This window comes from Anomaloglossus baeobatrachus, chromosome 3 (assembly GCF_048569485.1).
Source record: "Anomaloglossus baeobatrachus isolate aAnoBae1 chromosome 3, aAnoBae1.hap1, whole genome shotgun sequence".
Classification (NCBI taxonomy): domain Eukaryota; kingdom Metazoa; phylum Chordata; class Amphibia; order Anura; family Aromobatidae; genus Anomaloglossus; species Anomaloglossus baeobatrachus.
This window is the reverse complement of record NC_134355.1, coordinates 561,041,917-561,062,287: the sequence shown is the minus strand read 5'-3', so window position 1 is coordinate 561,062,287 and position 20,371 is coordinate 561,041,917. Positions and strand designations below refer to the sequence as shown.

General features: G+C 44.9%; 1 protein-coding gene across 1 annotated transcript in view; it reads left to right on the top strand.

Annotated features, from left to right (window-relative positions):
• The window catches only part of CROCC2 (ciliary rootlet coiled-coil, rootletin family member 2), a 324,826-nt gene that overhangs the window by 202,049 nt on the left and 102,406 nt on the right, over positions 1-20,371 (top strand). Inside the window, exons 14-15 of the mRNA XM_075340867.1 lie at positions 15,816-15,998; positions 18,083-18,227. Coding sequence (XP_075196982.1) covers positions 15,816-15,998; positions 18,083-18,227 — 328 coding nt within the window. The remainder of the gene's footprint in view (positions 1-15,815; positions 15,999-18,082; positions 18,228-20,371) is intronic.

Here is a 20,371-nt window from a genome sequence, read left to right as displayed (position 1 = left end):
TTTACGGTGAGTACACAAAAATCCGTTTTTCTCTGACTCCTCATTGGGGGACACAGGACCATGGGATGTCCTAAAGCAGTCCATGGGTGGGAAACAAAAGAAGACAACACGACCCAAGGACTAGGAACCAGTCCCAGACAGCCTGGAGCGCCTACTGAGAGAGGTGCTCTACTGCCGTTTGCAGAATTTTCCTACCTAGATTTGCCTCAGTTGAAACCTGGGTATGGACTGTGTAATGCTTTGAAAACGTATGTAGGCTAGACCAGGTCGAAGCCTTACACACCTGTTCCACTGAAGCCTGATGCCGAATGGCCCACGAAGCTCCAACTGATCGCGTGTAATGAGCCCGCAGCCCACTAGGAATGGGCTTGAGTTGTAAGCGGTAGACTTCCTGGATCGCAAAGTGAATCCAGCGAGCCAGCGTCGCCTTTGAAGCTGCCTGTCCCTTCTTAGGCTCCTCAGTAATGATGAACAGTCCGTTTTCTTAAAGGGGGCTGTCCTGGATATGTAATATCTGAGAGCTCTGACGAGGTCTAACGAATGCAGAGACCTTTCCACCCTATCAACCGGGTGTGGACAAAAGGAAGGCAGGACAATGTCCTCGTTCAAATGAAACGGGGTAAGAACCTTTGGAAGGAAATCCGGAAGGGGGCGCAGAACCACCTGTCCTGATGAAAGATCAGAAAAGGCTCGCGGCAAGAGAGTGCTGCCAGCTCCAAAACCCGTCTGATGGATGCAATTGCCACCAGGAATGTTACCTTCCAGGACAGAAGAGCAAGGGAGGATTCCTTGAGGGGTTCAAAGGGAGACCTCTGGAGACCATCCAGAACGAGGTTGAGGTCCCATGGTTCCAGCGGCCGTTTGTACGGGGGAACTAGATGGGAAACGCCCTGGAGGAAGGTCTTGACTTGCGGTTTTTGAGCCAGGCGGCATTGGTAGAAGATTGAGAGCGCTGAGACCTGCCCTTTAAGGGAACTGAGAGCCAACCCCGCTTGCAAGCCAGACTGTAGAAAGTCGAGAATTCTGGGGATGGCCAGAGGCTTAGGCTGGACGTTAGTTTCCCTGCACCATGAAAGGAAGATTTTCCACGTACGGTGGTAAATGCGGGATGAAGCAGGCTTTCGGGCGCTGATCATGGTGGCAATAACCGCGGGGAAGAATCCCACTCTTGTTAATACCCAGGTCTCAATGGCCATGCCGTCAGCTTCAGGGCTCTGGAGTTCTGATGGGAAATGGGCCCTTGGGTCAGCAAGTCTGGGATGTCTGGAAGGCGCCGCGGTGCGTCTGTGAGCATTTGTACTAATTCGGCGTACCAGGCGCGCCTGGGCCAGTCCGGTGTTATCAGTATGACCGGGACTCCCTCTGCCTTGATTTTCCTGATTACCCGCGGCAGCAGGGGTAGAGGTGGAAATATGTAAGGCAGGCGGAAGTGGTGCCAGGAGCAGACTAGAGCATCCGCGCCAATGGACTGCGGGTCGCGTGACATGGCTATGAACGCAGGTACCTTTTGCATTCAACCTTGAGGCCATTAGGTCCACGTCTGGTGTGCCCCAGCCGAGTGCAGATGTGTAGAAACACATCTGGGTGGAGAGACCATTCTCCGGCAGCCAGGCCTTGGCGACTCAGAAAGTCTGCTGCCCAGTTCTCTACCCCCGGTATGTGTACCGCTGATATCACTGATCCCGTCGATTCGGCCCAACTGAGGATCTTGTGGGCCTCGAGATAAGCCGCTTTGCTGCGGGTGCCCCCCTGCTGATTGATATAGGCTACAGCTGTCGCATTGTCTAATTGGACTCGAATCTGATGACCCGCTAGCAGAGGGCAGAACGCTCTGAGCGCGAGGAAGATCGCGCTGAGTTCCAGGATGTTGATGGGGCGTCCTGGGGCATCCAACGTCCTTGAGCAGTGTGGTGCCGGTACACTGATCCCCAGCCTAGGAGGCTGGCGTCCGTGGTCAGGACCAGCCAGTTCACTGGAAGAAAAGATCTCCCCTTCAATAGGGATGAGGACCGAAGCCACCAGCGGAGTGCGTACCTGACTGAAGGCGTCAGGTGAAGATGTCTGTCCAGGGAGAAGGGGCTCTTGTCCCAGGCCGCTAGAAGGGCTAGCTGCAGTGGGCGGAGGTGCAGTTGAGCAAAGGGTACTGCTTCCATAGCCGCTACCATCCTGCCGAGCACTTTCATGCTGAATCGAATGGAGCGAGACGGAGGACGTAGAAGGCAGCGTACCGCTCGTTGAAGAGCGAACGCCTTGTCCTGAGGGTGAAGGACCAAGCCCCGACGGGTGTCCAGGGACATGCCCAGGAAGGTGATGGATCGTGATGGGATCGGGGATGATTTGTCCATATTCACTAGCCACCCTAAGCGGGATAGGATGTCCACAGTGATCTGTACGCTGGTTGAGCAGTCGCGGAAGGAGGGGGCCTTGATGAGGAGGTCGTCCAAGTAAGGGAGAACGACTACTCCCCTGGCGTGAAGGACGCTCATGGCGGCCGCCATGACTTTGGTGAAGACCCTTGGTGCGGTGGCAAGGCCGAAGGGTAGAGCTACGAATTGAAAGTGGGAGTCCTGAATTGCGAAGCGGAGGAACTTTTGGTGATCTGGGGCGATGGGTATGTGCAGGTACGTGTCCTTGATGTCTATGGAGGCAAGGAATTCCCCTTCGACCATGGATGCAATAATGGACCTTAGGGACTCCATTCTGAATCTCCGTACGTGCACATGTTTGTTTAGATGTTTGAGGTCCAGGATGGGTCGAACTGACCCATCCTTTTTGGGGACCACAAAGAGGTTGGAATAAAAACCCCCGAACTTCTCGTCGTCTGGGACAGGTATTATCACTCCTGCTGTTTGGAGCGAGTGGATTGCTGGGAAAAAAGCTTTGCGTCGTTTTCGAGTCTTTGGGGGGTTTGAGAGAAAGAACCGACTCAGGGGTCGGGTCCGAAATTCTATGTGGTAACCGGAAGACACAAGGTCTCGCACCCATTTGTCGTCTGAGGCGGCAGCCCAGATGTGTTGAAAGAGCCGCAGTCAACCTCCTACAATAAGTGTGTCTTCCGGGGCGCCGAAGGAGTCATGAGGGGGGAAAACGTTGTGGCCGAGTCTCCCTAGTCCTGGACTGTTTCGGTCTAGGCTGCCATGACGAAGTGGGTTTCGGGGAGAGCAAAAGGAACGGAACGAGGACTGTGGACGTCTGGTGAAGGACGTCCTGGACTTCAGCTGGGGGAGGGAGGTACTCTTTTCTCCCGTGGCATCAGAAATGAGCTTGTCCAGACGTTTGCCAAACAATCGGTCTGGAAAAAAGGGAAGGCCCGTGAGAGACTTCTTGGAGGCAGAGTCCGCGCCATTGTCGGAGCCAAAGAGCTCTACGATGGCTATGGTATTTGAGGCGGCAAACGCTGCGCAGGTAGCAGCGTCCATGGAGGCCTGAATGAGGTACTCCGCCGCAGCGGCAATTTGAGCTGTTACCTCTGTGAAGTTATGAGTGAACTGGGATTCCTCAAGCGAAGTGTTAAGGGATTCTGCCCAGACCGAGATCGCCTTTGCGACCCACACAGAGGCAAAGGAGGGCGAGAGGGAGGAACCCGCAGCCTCAAAAGCAGAGCGGTCGAGGTGCTCCACCTGTCTGTCTGTCGGGTCCTTGATGGAAGAACCATCGGGTAAAGACAGCAGCGTCTTTGTGGTGAGGCGGGAGACCGGGGGGTCGACCGAGGGCGGATCGGCCCAGCCCTTAGAGGCAGGTGAGGCAAAAGGGTACCAGGACTCCATGAGCTTTTGGTTACCGAAGCGCCTGTCAGGCTTCTCCCTTTGCTTTGTGAGGATATCCTGAAACTTTGGGTGATCAGCGAAAACCTTTTGGGGTTTCCTTGTCCTCTTAAAGGAGACCGCATGGTCAGTGGTAGTGGATGGGGGATCCTCCACATGCAGAGTTTGGTTGATTGCTGCTATAAGGGAGTCTATTGCAGTTTGATCAACTGGGGGTGATGAAACCAAGGAATCCTCCTGGTACAAACAGCATTCTCCCTCCTCCAGCTCATCAGAAGCCGTGGAGCGTGTGGGAGGGCCTGCCCTGTGTGCTCCCGAGGGAGAGTCCGCTGCAACCAGTGAAGCATGTGCCCGGATTACCTCAGAAGGATCCTCCATAGGGGTATCGTCAGGCTGCGTTCCGTCCAGGGACCCAGAAGGGTGTGAAGGACGACATTGCATAGCCAGAACCAGGTTCTGTGACAGTTTTTCCATGGATTGGGACAGAAACTGTGCCCATTCCGGTGGGCGGGGGCCCTAGGTTCTGGGCTGCCGGTTGCGGCGGTGGTGGCAGGTGGGTCTTGGGGGGCTATAGGGGCACAGGACTCCCAGAGAGAAGAGGTGTGTTTACGTAGTAGCTCAGCGTGGCAGGCAGTGCAGGCTGAATAATAGACTATGTGGGCCTTAGTACTCTTAGTGCCCTTAGATTTCTGCATGTTCCTAATAGGAGTATGCCAGGAGGGGGAGCAATGCTCAGCAGAGCTACAATTGAAGCAAGCACCTCACCAGAATCAGCCGATGGCCCTGTCCTCAGGAAGGATTAAGCTCTATGAAGATCTTCGCACGCTTTCCTGGGGGTGGGGGTGGGGCTTATCGCGCCCGTGGGGGGGCGTGGCTTAGCGCTAAAAGAGCGGGAAGATGAGTCAGTGTGCCCCCCCTGCTGTGGGTAGTAAAAGAAAAAAAAAACGCTGGAAGGGAGCTTCTGAGTTTTCCTCCCTCTCCCTACATTCTTTCACAGCTTGTCACTGGTGGTTATCAGCCGGCTTTTCTGCTAGAGCAAATAAACAGAGTAGATAATAAACAGCATGAGTCCCTGAGCCCTGGGCCCTCCCCCTGCCATCGGGAAATTATCTGCAGGACTTTCTGCAAACAGCAGAACTTCCCCCTCCTCCAGCCAGCAAGCTAGAGAAAGTTAACACTGTGTGTGCAGGATCCTTGCACATAATAAATACTGTAAATGTCCTGGGAGCCTTCCCTGCAGTGTCTTTTCTCCCTTTGTCTGGGAAACCAGTCAGGGGGGATCTCACCTTAAAACACTGCTTTGCTTTCCAGGCAGTGAAAATAGCAGAGTCAGCTTGCTGTGTCGGTGTCATATTCAACTCAAAAAGCATGTCTGGTGACTTGCTAGAGCTGTAGACATTACTTAGAGGAAACAAGGACATTCCGAATATATACCTGTGCTAGTGTCTTGATTTTTAGGATTGCTACATCCAAGAGGTAGAATTAGAGGTCCAGTCCTTTTCCTCTCTGAAGAGGCAATTTCCATCTTTATATTCCGAGACATTAAATGGCCTACAGGTATTCTTACACCAAATTGGCACTCTCCACAAGGAGAAACTGTACACCTTAGAATCCCTGTCCTCCTGCTTTGCACAGATAAAAGGCACCACCCTCCATGCCTTCCCCCCCAAAACACATGTCCGCAAATGAAGTTTCTTCGGAGTTATGTGGCAAGGCCCTTTAAAGGGTCGATATTGACTTATATCATTGCTTTGTCCAATAGGTGTCACTAGAGGTCCTGTCTTCTTCCTCTCTTAAGAGGATAATTGTATGATTTTTATGACTTATTATTAGGTAAAAACTGTTATTTTATTTCTGCTACAGGTAACTGTTACTGGTAACAGGTTACTGGTAACAGGTTACTGGTAACATGTTAGAGGTCACCTTTCACCAGATTTTTCATGTTGAACGTGAAACAAAAGGGAAAATAGTGTCTGGAGAGCACAATTAAATGTTTTTATTACTTTTTTTATTTCACTCTATTGCAGCGATATTAGCATTCAAAGTATTTGGCACCAAATGAGTTAACTTTTGCTAAGTTCAAGTGGGTGGTATCAGATGTTTTTCACTTCTTCTCCCTGTACTGACCAAGCATAAACAGGCAGCAACTCAGCAGTAAAAATACACATACCCCCAAATAGCTTTAGGCCCCGTCACACACAACGAGATCACTAACGAGATCGCTAACGAGATCGCTGCTGCATCACCATTTTTGTGACGCAGTAACGATCTCGTTATGTGTGACACCTACCAGCGATCAGGCCCCTGCTGTGAGATCGCTAGTCATTGCTGCATGGTTGGGACCATTTTCTTCAAAGGTGATGTCCTGCTGGGCAGGACACATCGCTGTGTTTGACACCTACCAACGACCTCCTAACACAGTCCCAACGCCCGCCGAGGTCGTTGTACGGGTCGCTGATCGTTACTGCGTCGTTGGTAAGATCTGACTGTGTGACATCTCACCAGCGACCTCCCAGCGACTTACCAGCGATCCTTATCAGGTCACATCGTTTTCGGGATCGCTGGTAAGTCGTTAAATGTGACGGGGGGCTTTAGGTTTCTCACTGTGTGAGATGTAATTATACAGCTTTAACCTCCTGGTCTAACTTCCTGCATAACTAGAAAGCACAGAATACTCACACCTTTCTGATAAGAAAGGTCTCTACGTGAGGAGGGGCAACACAGAAGAATTTAGCTGTCATATTACAAACCCATCCATCAGCTCTCCTCCTTCCATAGCAATGTTCTTGTCCTTTGTCTTCCCCCACACTCCTTGTCCTACACTGTGTCAGTAAGCAAACTTATGACTGTTGTCCTCAAAGGAACTTCTGAGGACAACACGCATAAGTCTTACTCATTTCTGAACAGTCAGTGTGGGAGGAGAATGCAGTACAGCAGATCTGACAGTGCTATGGGAGGAGGAGAGCTGATAGAAGGGTTTGTAATGTAACACAGCTAAACTTAGCTGTACTGCCCTTACCACATAGGGACCTATGCTTAGCTGAGAGATGTGAATCATTTGTACACTAATCTCTCAGAACTTCTTAATCATGCAGGTGCTTAGACCACGAGATCAGAGCTGTATCATTACATCTTGCACACTGAGAAATCTAAACTATTGTGTGCCATGTTCTTCTTTCTCCTGAGTATTGCTGCCTTTCTATGATTGGCAAACTTATACAGGGAGAAGAAGTACACACCCGCCCAGGGCAAGATATCTGATAATGCCCATTAGACTTAATAAAGGTTAACTCATTAGGTATCAAATACTATTCCAGTTCAACATAAAACGTTTGGTAAAAGGTCCTCTTTACAAGCAATGTCAGTATATGAAAACAACACCACGTAATATAGAGGCTAACTCATTTTGACAACCCCTTCCTCAGCAGAATATAACATGGAGATCAGTTGAATTCAGCACCTCAGATATTAATGCCTGGGGAAGCTGTTGCTGACTATGACGTTTCCCTTCAGTGGTCACTGCAGAGTAAATGTGGTATTACATGCTAGCTATTCGTACGTATTGGCTGCACTGTGTGCAGAATTATTAGGCAAATGAGTATTTTGATCACATGATAATTTTTATACATGTTGTCCTACTCCAAGCTGTAAAGGCTTGAGAGCCAACTACCAATTAAGTAAATCAGGTGATGTGCATCTCTATAATGAGGAGGGGTGTGGTGTAATGACATCAACACCCTATATAAGGTGTGCGTAATTATTAGGCAACTTCCTTTCCTTTGGCAAAATGGGTCAGAAGAGAGATTTGACGGGCTCTGAAAAGTCCAAAATTGTGAGATGTCTTGCAGAGGGATGCAACAGTCTTGAAAGTGCCAATCTTTTGAAGCGTGATCACCGAACAATCAAGCATTTCATGGCAAATAGCCAACAGGGTCGCAAGAAGCGTGTTGGGCAAAAAGGGCGCAAAATAACTGCCCATTAATTGACAAAAATCAAGCGTGAAGCTGCCAAGATGCCATTTGCCACCAGTTTGGCCACATTTCAGAGCTGCAACGTTACCGGAGTATCAAAAAACACAAGGTGTGCCATACTCAGGGACATGGCAAAGGTAAGGAAGGCTGAAAAACGACCACCTTTGAATAAGAAACATAAGATAGAACGTCAAGACTGGGCCAAGAAATATCTTAAGACTGATTTTTCAAAGGTTTTATGGACTGTTGAAATGAGAGTGACTCTTGATGGGCCAGATGGATGGGCCAGAGGCTGGATCAGTAAAGGGCAGAAAGCTCCACTCCGACTCAGACGCCAGCAAGGTGGAGGTGGGGTACTGGTATGGGCTCGTATCATCAAAGATGATCTTGTGGTACCTTTTCGGGTTGAGGATGAAGGATGATGGGAAACTCAACTCCCAGACCTACTGCCAGTTTCTGGAAGACAACTTCTTCAAGCAGTGGTACAGGAAGAAGTCTGTATCGTTCAAAAAAAACATGATTTTCATGCAGGACAATGCTCCATCACATGCATCCAACTACTCCACAGCGTGGCTGGCCAGTAAAGGTCTAAAAGATGAAAAAATAATGACATGGCCCCCCTGTTCACCTGATCTGAACCCCACAGAGAACCTGTGGTCCCTCATAAAATGTAAGATCTACAGGGAGGGAAACCGTACACCTCTCGGAACAGTGTCTGGAGGCTGTGGTGGCTGCTGCACGCAATGTTGATCGTAAACAGATCAAGCAACTGACAAAATCTATGGATGGTAGGCTGTTGAGTGTCATCATAAAGAAAGGTGGCTATATTGGTCACTCATTTTTGGGGTTTTGTTTTTGCATGTCAGAAATGTTTATTTCTAAATTTTGTGCAGTTATATTGGTTTACCTGGTGAAAATAAACAAGTGAGATGGAAATATATTTGGTTTTTATTAAGTTGCCTAATAATTCTGCACAGTAATAGTTACCTGCACAAACAGATATCCTCGTAAGATAGCCAAATCTAAAAAAAAAACAATCCAATTTCCAAAAATATTAAGCTTTGATATTTATGAGTCTTTTGGGTTGATTGAGAATATAGTTGTTGATCAATAATAAAAAAAATCCTGTAAAATACAACTTGCCTAATAATTCTGCACACAGTGTATATTGGCAAGTCATCCGCTGTGGCTGACAGAGCCTTGTATAAAGACGGGGACCTAATAGCGCACAAGGAAAGGCGTTGACGTGATAAAACAATCATATTAAGTTATGCATACTGTACATATTACTGCTCTGCTTGTTTTACTTGCCTAAAGGGTGCTTTACACGCTGCGACATTGCTAACGACTGCTGGTCGCGAGCGCTAGCACCTGCCCCCGTCGTTCGTGCGACATTTGGTAATCGCTGCCGTAGCGAACATTATCGCTACGGCAGCGTCACATGCACATGCCTTTTCAGCGACGTCGCTGTGACCGCCGAACAATCCCTCCTTCAAGGGGGAGATGCGTTCGGCGTCATTGACGTCACTAAGCGGCCGCCCAATAGCAGAGCAGGGGCGGAGATGAGCGGCCAGAACATGCCGCCCACCTCCTTCCTTCCTCATTGCCGGTGGACGCAGGTAAGGAGATGTTCGTCGTTCCTGCGGCGTCACACATAGCGATGTGTGACGCCGCAGGAGCGACGAACAACCAACGGCATGTAGCACCATCAATATTATGAAAAGGAGCGACGTGTCAACAATCAACGATTTTCGACGTTTTTGCGATCGTTGATCGTCGCTCCTTGGTGTCACACGCTGCGATGTCGCTAACGGCATCGGATGTGCGTCACTAACGACTTGACCCTGACGATATACTGTTAACGATGTCGTAGCGTGTAAAGCACCCTTTACTCTGTAAATTGTTGTACTGTGTTATACATTGAAAAGGAAATAAAAAGGAGAAAATATAACAATAGATTAAGAAAAAAACACAGAAATGCAGAGGAACTACTGGTGAGTAAGAAAGTAAGAAGTGCAGGGCTGGAAATGTAGGATTTGGTTTATTTGTTGGATATAAACAGAGTGAGTTGGTAATAAACAGAACTGAATTTTTATATAGATTTGGAATCATTTTTCGTTGTCAGTAGGTGGATGGGAGAAGAACTATGGAAAGAGCCTACTGAATGATGGCCACGTCTTATCCATAGTTTGAGTGTAAGCTTAGAGTGATATTCATTTGGATCTAGTACCAGGTGGCAGAATTGGTACATCCTACCAATTTTATCTTCCAGATCATAATTCTAGCTGCTGTAGACACTGACTCGGTGTTTGCTTTTCTACTATATTGTTGAGTCTACATTCAGCAGTCCCTGAAGGAAGGAATGGTTATCTCACTACATTGTTTCATTGTAAGTGCACTTTATTGTACAGTAGTACACATATATGAATAGTGCACAACGTGACTACAATTATTCTAAAATAACCATAATGTTACAGGAATACGTGCTTTTCCATTGAGTGAGAGTTTGGTGACACATGTGCTTGTATGTCCTGAGATATGATAAAGGGCCGGTGACTGTCCATAAGTGACATGAGATACTAACAGGGAAATATCATATTATTGAGTTTTATATACACTTACAAGCAAAAGGATAGTAATGTTTTGATCTTTCAAGCTCCATATCTCACCATCCACTACTACTTTGACTTTGAACGTGGGACTACCTTCATTTTATCATCTTGGCCATCTCATACATAAATTTGACTTGTGATTATTTAGCATATGATTAGTTATGCAGATTCTTGTCATGTCTCTACATTGTTATTGTTTTCCTCCCGGTGGTGGGATTTTTTTTTCTGTATACTACAAATTATAACCTGTTCTCACATTCCCTAATAGCTCAGTTTGTTATAAGCTTAATTTGAAAGTGAAAGGTCACTGATTTAAATCGAGGAGCAGCCATGAAGAAGATTTTCTAAGAGCAGAGAAACAGCATTGTCCAGCTCATTGATAGCGATCTCTCGGCCAAGAAAATTGCCAAAGTGCATCAAGTGAGTGCCATGACAGTTGTAAGAATATGAAATGAAGTCGATCCATGCATTCAAAAGCCAAGAGGTGGACATCCAAGCAAAATATCAGAGTCAACAGGTCGGCTCATCACAAGGCCTATCAGTTCTGGTGCCACAAACATGGCAGTAGATGCGGCTCATATACTTTGTAATAGTGAGATCACAGATGTCCGTGAAAGCACCTTGCAACAGAAATTACACAAGTCTGGTATGGTGGCCCAAAAAAAGTTGAAGAAACCTCGACTTCAATATCATCATAAAAGTGTCTGCTCGAGTTTGAAAAAAAGTATGAAAAGTGGACAGTGAAAGATTTGAAACAGGTAATTAGGAGCAATGAGACAAAAGTCGATAGATTAGGCTCTAATGGGTGCAGATGGGTCTGGAATAAACAAGGGAATTCAGAAATTGAAGGAACAGTCAAGTTTGGTTGATTGATGATATAGGGTTGTTTCACAGCCAAAGGCATTGGATACTTGACCAGGATTGATGGTGGTCTATCCTGAGCTATATGTGAGTATTCTACAAAACAAGTTACTTGGTACTCTGGAGTACTATGGGTATGAAAAGGACGACATAGTGTTCCAGCAGGGCAATGACCCAAGGCATACGTTGAGATTGGCGAAGAAATGGTTCAATGACAGTGAAGTAGAGGAGCTGGATATGGCCCCTACAGTCCCCAGACCTCAACCCAATCTAACAGTTAAGAGTAGACTGGAAGAAAGAGCTGTATACATAACCAAGTGAGTCGAACAATATGCACCAACATTGGGACCACGTATAAGAGGCCTGGTATCAGATTATGGTTAATACATGCTTGAATCTGATCGAGAGTATGCTGAGAAAGATTCAGGCAATGTCGAAAACATGGATTTACAAAATACTAACAAAATAATAAAAAATAAAATTTAGATGTTTTTGGAGCTAAGCGGGAACAATGCGGTGATATGACAACAATCTGCATCACTAATTATATACTAAATAGTTGCAAGTCAAATTTATGTATGAGATAGCCAATATGATTGTCTAAACAATCAAGTTAGTTTCACGCTCAAAGCTTTAGTGAATGGTGAGATATGGAGCCTGAAAGACAAAACTTCAAAAAATGGTTACCCTTTTGCTCGATAGTGTAAGTAGAAATGTTGTATATTTTATATGAGATGTACAGACTGTGCGGCTTTGGAGTGCTCTCTTTCATGTCAGACTACATTGTGGGTTTAGACTGCTGCCAAAAGTAGGCAGACACTAAGCAAAAAGTATTAGCTCCTCCTGCATACCTTTCCCCCTCCTGCATACTCTCTCCCAAACACAGACTATTGTGCAATGATGCAGGGGCTTTAATCAGTGCAATAGACTCCATAAGCATTAGATAAAAGTTGGGTTGCTTCTCGACTTTCTATTGACATATCATAATGGATGACAATGATTGGGCAGATGGAATTCAATTATCTGAACCTTTTGTTCTGTGGGAAGATAAGCTGCATCAAATTATTCTTGTAGCGGCTCTCTCATAGAGAACACGGTCGTGCCTACCTTTTTTAGGTATGGTGATCTCAGGAGAGATAGCTGTCTGCCAAATGTTCGGTTGACTGACAGCTGTCTAATTTGTTTGGCTAGCTAAAGAACAGATTACGGCCCTTAGAAGATTAATGGGGAGGAGTTAGGTGTTAGGGAATAATATAGATACCTAATCCCAAATTTACTCACTTGCACTCCTAAGTGCACCAAAAAAAGCATTCCAGGGCTTTCGCTACCCTCCACTGCCTACCCTTGATTATTGAGTCAGTATTTTTTAATGTCTTGTCCCAATGCTATAAACCTTTGTGAAGCACCTATGGGTCCATGAATTCCATGAGGGCGGTAGTTTTCAAAATGAAGTCAACTGTGGAGGTTTCCACTGTTTCCGCACTTTGGTTGCACTGGAAATTCCACAACCTATTCCAGCCAAAATTGTGTTTCAATGTCAAATAGAGCTCTTTCCCTTCTGCGCCGTGTCGTGTGTCCTAACAGTAGATTCTGACAACACATGGGGTATCGCCGCATTGAACAAAAATTTCATAACACATTTTTGAGTGCATTTTTTTATTACACCTTGTGAAAATGAAAAATAGAATCTAATGCAACATTTTAGTTAAATTTTTCATTCCACTTTGCATTATTTCCTATGAAACAATTTAAGAGTTAGTAAAGTTCCTGAATGCAGTTTTGAATAATTGGTATAATTTTTAGACGTTTTCTGATATATAGGAACAACAAAGACACTTAAATACTGAATAGATCTGTAAAAAAATAGACCTTGTGAATTTTAGAAAAATTGCTGCTAAACGTTTAACCTATTTAACACGCTAACAAAATAAGTCTATTTAAAAAAAAATGATGCTGATGTGAACTAAACGTATTAGAAATGTCATTTTTTAACAATTTACTGTAGTATAACTATGCGTTATAAGGGCATAAGAATTCACATTTGTACGAATTTTTGCAAATGCCCAATATTTTTATCAATAAACTCATATCTTAACGGCCTAAGTTAACCACTATTATGAAGTACAAAACCTCACAAACAAGCTCAGAATCACAGGGAATGCAAAAAAAAGTGTTCTATAGTTATTAGTACATAAAGTACATAATAGTACATTAAATTAGTATATAAAGTGGCACTGCTCAGATTTGAAAAATTGGGCTGTTTCATGAAGGTCAAAAGCAGCTTTGGCGTTAAGAGTTTGTAACACAGACCCAACATATAGAAGCTTCTTGGAATATGTCAGCACAACCATGCTGAAGTCCTGAAAATCATTACCACAAGACCTAGAAGTTATTCTGGTTTGTTTTTTGTCTTTTCTTCACCAGGTATTGGATTTAGGCCCTGTTTTTAGTTCTTTTGAAGGTCCGTTCTCCACACTATCCATCTTATAGCAATGTTGTCTGGATCTTTCTCCAAGGGGTCTCATATCCAGCTCAATCTTAAAACCGTGTCACCCCTCCATCTCCCTTATGGAACCTAATCATTGCATCATGTAGTCATCTCCCTTTAAGTCACAGCATGAGCTCTACTTCTTTTTGATAGCTTTTATTTAGGGCTGTCATTTCCTTCCGACGAGTAACTTAGTTGGCAATTCTCCTTACTGTCTTCCTTGTGCTTTACCAAGAACGTGCAGTCCTTCATCCAGTATCATATTTCTTTCTGAAGATAATCCTTCCCATCCTTGGAAATGCTGACTAACATTTGGATGTGGTTATAGCTCAAACAGCATCTTCTTCCCAGGCCAATAGTATGTTCATTATTCCGGACGGCGTTTCAAGCAACTATCGTTTGATGGAGTCTTTTGTTTTCCCCAAAGATACAAATGAAAAAAGATGACTTTATGATTTCCCACTGTAAAATCTTTTTCTTGCATTATTCACTGGGAATATAAATCCCATTCAGATAATTTCTTTTTCATTTTTTTGGGGGTATATACAGATTTTATAGGATGGTTCCTCTTGGTCTTGTTTCTGGAGCATCAACAGTTTTGTTATAGTTTATGGTTTGCTTTGTTCTCACTTCTCGTTATTGCTGCTTCTGCTTGTATACAGTGTTTCACTTCCATTCTGTAGGTGGGGTATAGGATGTGCACAGGAAGCTAACCCTTTTCGCTTATTGTCTTCTTCCTACTGAAAGCAACCTAAAGCCACAATCCATTGGTCAATAAACTCAGCGTAAATAAGCTTTTAACGAAAGGAAAGAGAGCATTAAAATAAATGGCATTGTGACGCTAGTCACAACTCATGGGATAGCCATGAGGCTGGTTAGTCTAGAGGTCCAAGGTCAAATACTATGAGGGCTCGTAATAAACAAAGAGCTAAGACAAAAGGTATAGTCATGTCATGGTACGAGGTCACAGTTCCAGAAAGGTAGTTGATCAAGACAAAGGGGCTAGGCATATGGATTTTTAGAAGAAAGGTCCATGGCTGAGTAACAATAGATCAAATACTGAGAGCAGGAACCAAAGGCATGCAGACACCACCGAGCCTAAGCTACAACTGGCAGTAATTTGGAGACAGAGAGCCAACTAAGTAGCCAGGTAAACACTCCAAACAGTAGACACATGGAGGAAACCCAGCATGTTCTGGCCTCTGATTGAATGGCTGAACTGTCCATCACCATACCCACAGCTCATCATGCCCCTGCCAAAGATTTGATAGGCATTAGTAACATACAAAGCTGTCTAAAGATAATGTCCCAGGATGTACGGTGCATTACTGGCATAATTGATCACTTTTATTTTTACATTTTGATATCCACTTTTTAAACATTGCGGAAGATAATTGAGAGACATGTGCCAGGAATATGGCATGACTGTAAAAAAACACCCTGTCAATAATGACTTGCAAAATATATATTATGTGCTGACATACTTTCTCTGCCTTACTGAACAAAGGGGCAAGCCCTCACTATAAAGGGTGTAATGGAAAGGATGTGGCCTAATGTGTCACTCTTGTGAACCAAAATTGTGGCACATAATTCTGGCACAAAGTAAGTCAATAGGTGGTGTAAGTGTAGACCAAACAGGCTAAAAATACTCATCAACCACTTTGTTAAACCTGGCACATTTTAAGACAGGTTATGAATAAGACTAATAAATCTGCCTCAATGTATTCCCCCATATTTATATTTTAGTCTAAGAAGACCTATTGGCTTTGAAACAAGATGTCATTATCAATTATGCAATAACATTATTTTACCATATTCTTTCATATTTAGTAATTGTTAAGAAACAGTTGTTGAATACTGGTCCATTCTACCAAGAGTTGGGAAAATGGCACACTTCGATGGAGATGGTCCTCAGCTTCCTTGTAATTGTCACCCCCATGACTTGTTCTCTGCTGACAATGACCCTATAAACGTCATATTCGCCTATTTGATGCTGTCACCTTTTTTAGATATCGCTCTCTTTTTTTGTCTTTTTATGTATGTGATTTGACACTGGTACAATTTAAAAGAAGATGCAAAATGTAAGAAACATTCATTACATGTGTTCTTGTCCTCTCAGAGAGAAGGACGCCATAAAAGAGTCATTAGAGACAGCAAAACAGAGGGCCGAGGCAGCCCTACTGGAGATTGAAAGGTTGAAGGCTGTGAATGCAGAGTTACTACGGCAGAGGGAGATCCTGGAAGAGCAAAAGGAGGAACTGAACAGGGAGCGAGATCGGAACCAGAAGGAGCTGGAGAGGGGGTGAGAATAAGGAAGCAGCGACTTCTTCAGATTTAGCTGATAAGAATTATGTTATTATTCATCACATGTAATAAGTGAAAAGGTTTTGGTACCGTGTTAGCCAGTTTCTGGTATTCTCCATTTTTAGTTACAAGAGAAAAGGTTTTGGTACCGTGTTAGCCAGTTTCTGGTATCCTCCATTTTTAGTTACAAGTGAAAAGGTTTTGGTACCGTGTTAGCCAGTTTGTACTTCAGATATTTTGTCATACCATGCCTGATGAAGGGACTTGAGATGTCTCGAAAGCTTGCTTTGTAACATCACTTTATTTTATTTTATATTAGTTAGCTATTATAAGGTATCACAAGATTATAATTTTGTTCCTCTCACTGAGAAGAACATTCAATAATTATTCATCACATGGCGCTGACATTACTACACTGAATGATGACAAATCTAAAGCTGCAAAGAATATCTGAGCATCACGTGAGCCTCAAATGGCTACCATGATTAATTAGTATGGATTTTGTGATTGAAAATGATCTGGAGTACAGTCTGTAAGGTAGATGTAAAGGTGCGGGTAGCAAAGGGTGGAACCCTTAATAGCAGATAAATCAGATTCATCGCACACTCTTGGATGGATGCAAATAATATTTTTTATTGTAATACATTATTTCCACAACAGGTAAACCGGCGTATTTCTTCATGCAGGCGTCCAAATTTAAATAACATGCATGCCAGATGATGCTCCACACATCTCCTGGTGTTGCTCTCCTCATAGCGATATCATAGCTTATCCACACTCACCACCTTGAGCTACGACTACATTAAAAAGACTTGAAACGTTATTTCATTTTGATTGCCTATATAACAAATACACTGGTTAATCTATTGTGAAAACAATGTATCACAATAAAAAATTGTATTTGCATCCCTCCAAGAGTGTGTGATGAATACGATTTATGGAATGGATTTTGTGGTTGCAGTATACCATGTTCTCCAGCAATAGTTAAGCGGGCTTTACACGCTATGATATTGCTAGCAATTGCTAGCGATATCGAGCGTGTAAGCACCCGCCCAGTCGTACATTCGATATCATGTGTTCTCTGCCGTAGCGAACATTATCGCTACCGCAGCGTCACACGCACTTACCTGGTCGTCGTCGTCGCTGTGACTGTCGAACAATCCCTCCCTCAAGGGGGAGGGACGTCTGGCATCACAGCGACGTCACCGCAACGTCACTAAGCGGCCGGCCAATCAAAGCGGAGGGGCGGAGATGAGCGGGACATAACATCCCGCCTACCTCTTTCCTTCCGCATTGCTGCCGGCGGCAGGTAAGGAGATGTTCCTCGCTCCTGCGGTGTCACACATAGCGATGTGTGCTGCCGCAGGAGTGACGAACAACATCGATAAACAACCATTACCGATTTTTGGTTTTGGGACGACCTCTCCATGGTGAACGATTTTCACCATTTTTGAGGTCGCTTAAGGTCGCTGGTAAGTATCACATGCTGCGATATCGTTAATGACGCCGGATGTGCGTCACTAACAACGTGACCCCGACGATAAAACATTAACGATATCGTAGCGTGTAAAGCCCCTTTTACTGTCAAAATTGTAACTGCTGCTCTTGGAAACAAGGCCCAGACTGTACACTGTGTCTTCTCCTCCCTGTCTGTGATTCCCAGCTCCTCTACTGCCTCCGGTTTGTGAATGACAGGTCACTGCTATTTCAAATAGAGGAGGCAGGTCATTCAAAGACCGGGGACAGATGAATGGGTCGGGGAATCACTGACAGGGAGGAGAAGGGCCAATCTACAGTCCAGTCCCTGTGCACTGAAATCTAATTAGCAGAAAACTATAAGTTCTGAATAAAGAACAACAAAGTGCACTTCTTCATCAAAGGTATCAATGTTATCAGTATTAGAGCAACATTACAGCTATATCTTTACATTACAAAATTGTGCTTACAGCATCTCATTTACCGATCAGTGATCGAGCTCCCACGATGAATGCCAATATCTTCTCAGTACTGATCGCAATAAACGGTTTAGCTCCAGCTTGGCTGAAGAGAGAGCCTAATATTTTATTCTGTACACTATTATAGGCAAAGGACTCAAGAAAAGTTGGAAGAAAAAGTTTCACTGTTAAAGAAAGACCTGGTTAACGTCAGAGAAAGCTTAAGTCAGATGATACTTGAAAGAGATGTTCTGCAAGGAGAGAAAGATGCTGTATCCAGTGCTCTCAGCAAGGTACGTATGTAGATACAAAAAGTCTTAAAGGTAATCTGTCATGTTATGTAATTTCTACTATAGATAGAGGGTTTGTTTTGTTACTACATGTAGAAAAAATCAACTGGGACATAAAAATTGTGTCTAACAATAGAGTGTGTTGGGAATACAGCCACGCGTCAGCTGGTTTCTGATGGGACGCAATGGTTCCTCTGCCACACGTGAGGTCAGCTGCTTTATAAATGACAATTGTTGTCCTGATACAGAAGCCACAGGGTATGTCTATAAGAGAACAGACTACAATAAAGTATTCAAGATGTAGATATGTCTAACAAAGATTTAGGCCCCAATTCTTCATGGTGTTTACACCAGAATTCTAAGGGGCACTTTGCACGCTGCGACATCGCAGGCCGATGCTGCGATGCCGAGCACGATAGTCCTCGCCCCCGTCTCAGCAGCGATATCCTTGTGATAGCTGCCGTAGCGAACATTATCGCTACGGCAGCTTCACATGGACTCACCTGTCCTGCGACCGTCGCTCTGGCCGGCGACCCGCCTCCTTGTTAAGGGGGCGGGTCGTGCGACGTCACTGCGACGTCACACGGCAGGCGGCCAATAGGAGCGGAGGGGCAGAGATGAGTAGGATGTAAACATCCCGCCCACCTCCTTCCTTCCGCGTATCCTACGGAAGCCGCAGTGACGCCGGTAGGAGATGTTCCTCGCTCCTGCGGCTTCACACACAGCGATGTGTGCTGCCACAGGAGCGAGGAACAACATCGGACTGTCGCGTCAGCGTAATTATGGATTACGCCGATGCTGCACCGATGATACGATTACGACGCTTTTGCGCTCGTTAATCGTATCATCGAGCCTTTACACACTACGATGTCGCATGCGATGCCGGAAGTGCGTCATTTTCAATTTGACCCCACCGACATCGCACCTGCGATGTCGTAGTGTGCAAAGCCCGCCTAATGCACAACATCTTCGCAGACTTTGAACTTTATGCTGCTCAAAAAATCAGTGACTGTTGGGGTTTTCACGTCAATTTCAAACAGCTCCATCAAAATGGGCAGAGTTGGAAATAAGCAGGGGTGGGGCATGGCCTGAAAAATTCATTAAAATTGGTGGCCTTCCTTTTGCCACAGAAATGTTCCTTCAGTCCTTGACTAGAGTAATATTTTTGCCAGGTGCACAAAGGCCGACACCACTGATGTTCCAAATTCATTAGTGGCTTAAGCCTCTTATACCATGTGTACACGTTGAGTATTTGGTGATTTTTTTTTTCACTTCATTATTTGTAAGCCAAAACCAGGAGTGGGTAAAAAATGCAAATGTGGTGACAGTGTTTCTGTTATACTTTTCCTCTGATTGTTCCACTCCTAGTTTTGAAAAAACTCACCAAATACTCAATGTGTGCACGAGCTCTTAATGACTTTTGTGCCTCCTATACACGCCTATCATTAAGACTGACTTACGAAACACCAGTCTTAGGCTTCTTTCAAACGTCCGTGCAAAACACACACATTTTGCACGGTCCATGGTGTAGGTGCGTATGTGTGTGCGTGTGTCCGTGTGTGTATTCAGCGTGTGCTGTCAGTGTGCTATCCGTTTGACATCCGCATAGCACACGGACAGCATGAACTTCTATACTTAACTGAGCATGGTGCTGCTGTGTCCGGCACTGCTGCTTCCAGTCCTCTGTGAAGTAAATATGCAATGAGTATAATGAGTGGGGGTCAGAAGCAAGTGACATCAGCGGTGGAAACAGGTGAGGATAGAAAAGTATTTTATTTCACAAGCATGTGGTTTACTCCGGTATGTGTCACACTGATGTCACACGGAGCACATCAGTGTTCAGTCTGTGCAGTCTGTGTGACACCCATGCTGCTGGAGAAAAACGGAGATGTTGCCGTGTGGAGCACACAGACACACATATGTGACACACGGACACACGGTCCATGGGAAAACACACACATGCGTCCAAACCCATTGATTTTAATTGGTCTACGTGTACCCATGTCTCCAGTACATATGAAAACGGACTTCACACGTACTGGAGACACGGATGTGTGAAGGGGGCCTTAATGAATCGAGTTAAACTATTTCTAATTAATAGGGCAATGCGAATAAAAAAAGGTTTGGTGTTAATGCTAGATAATTTG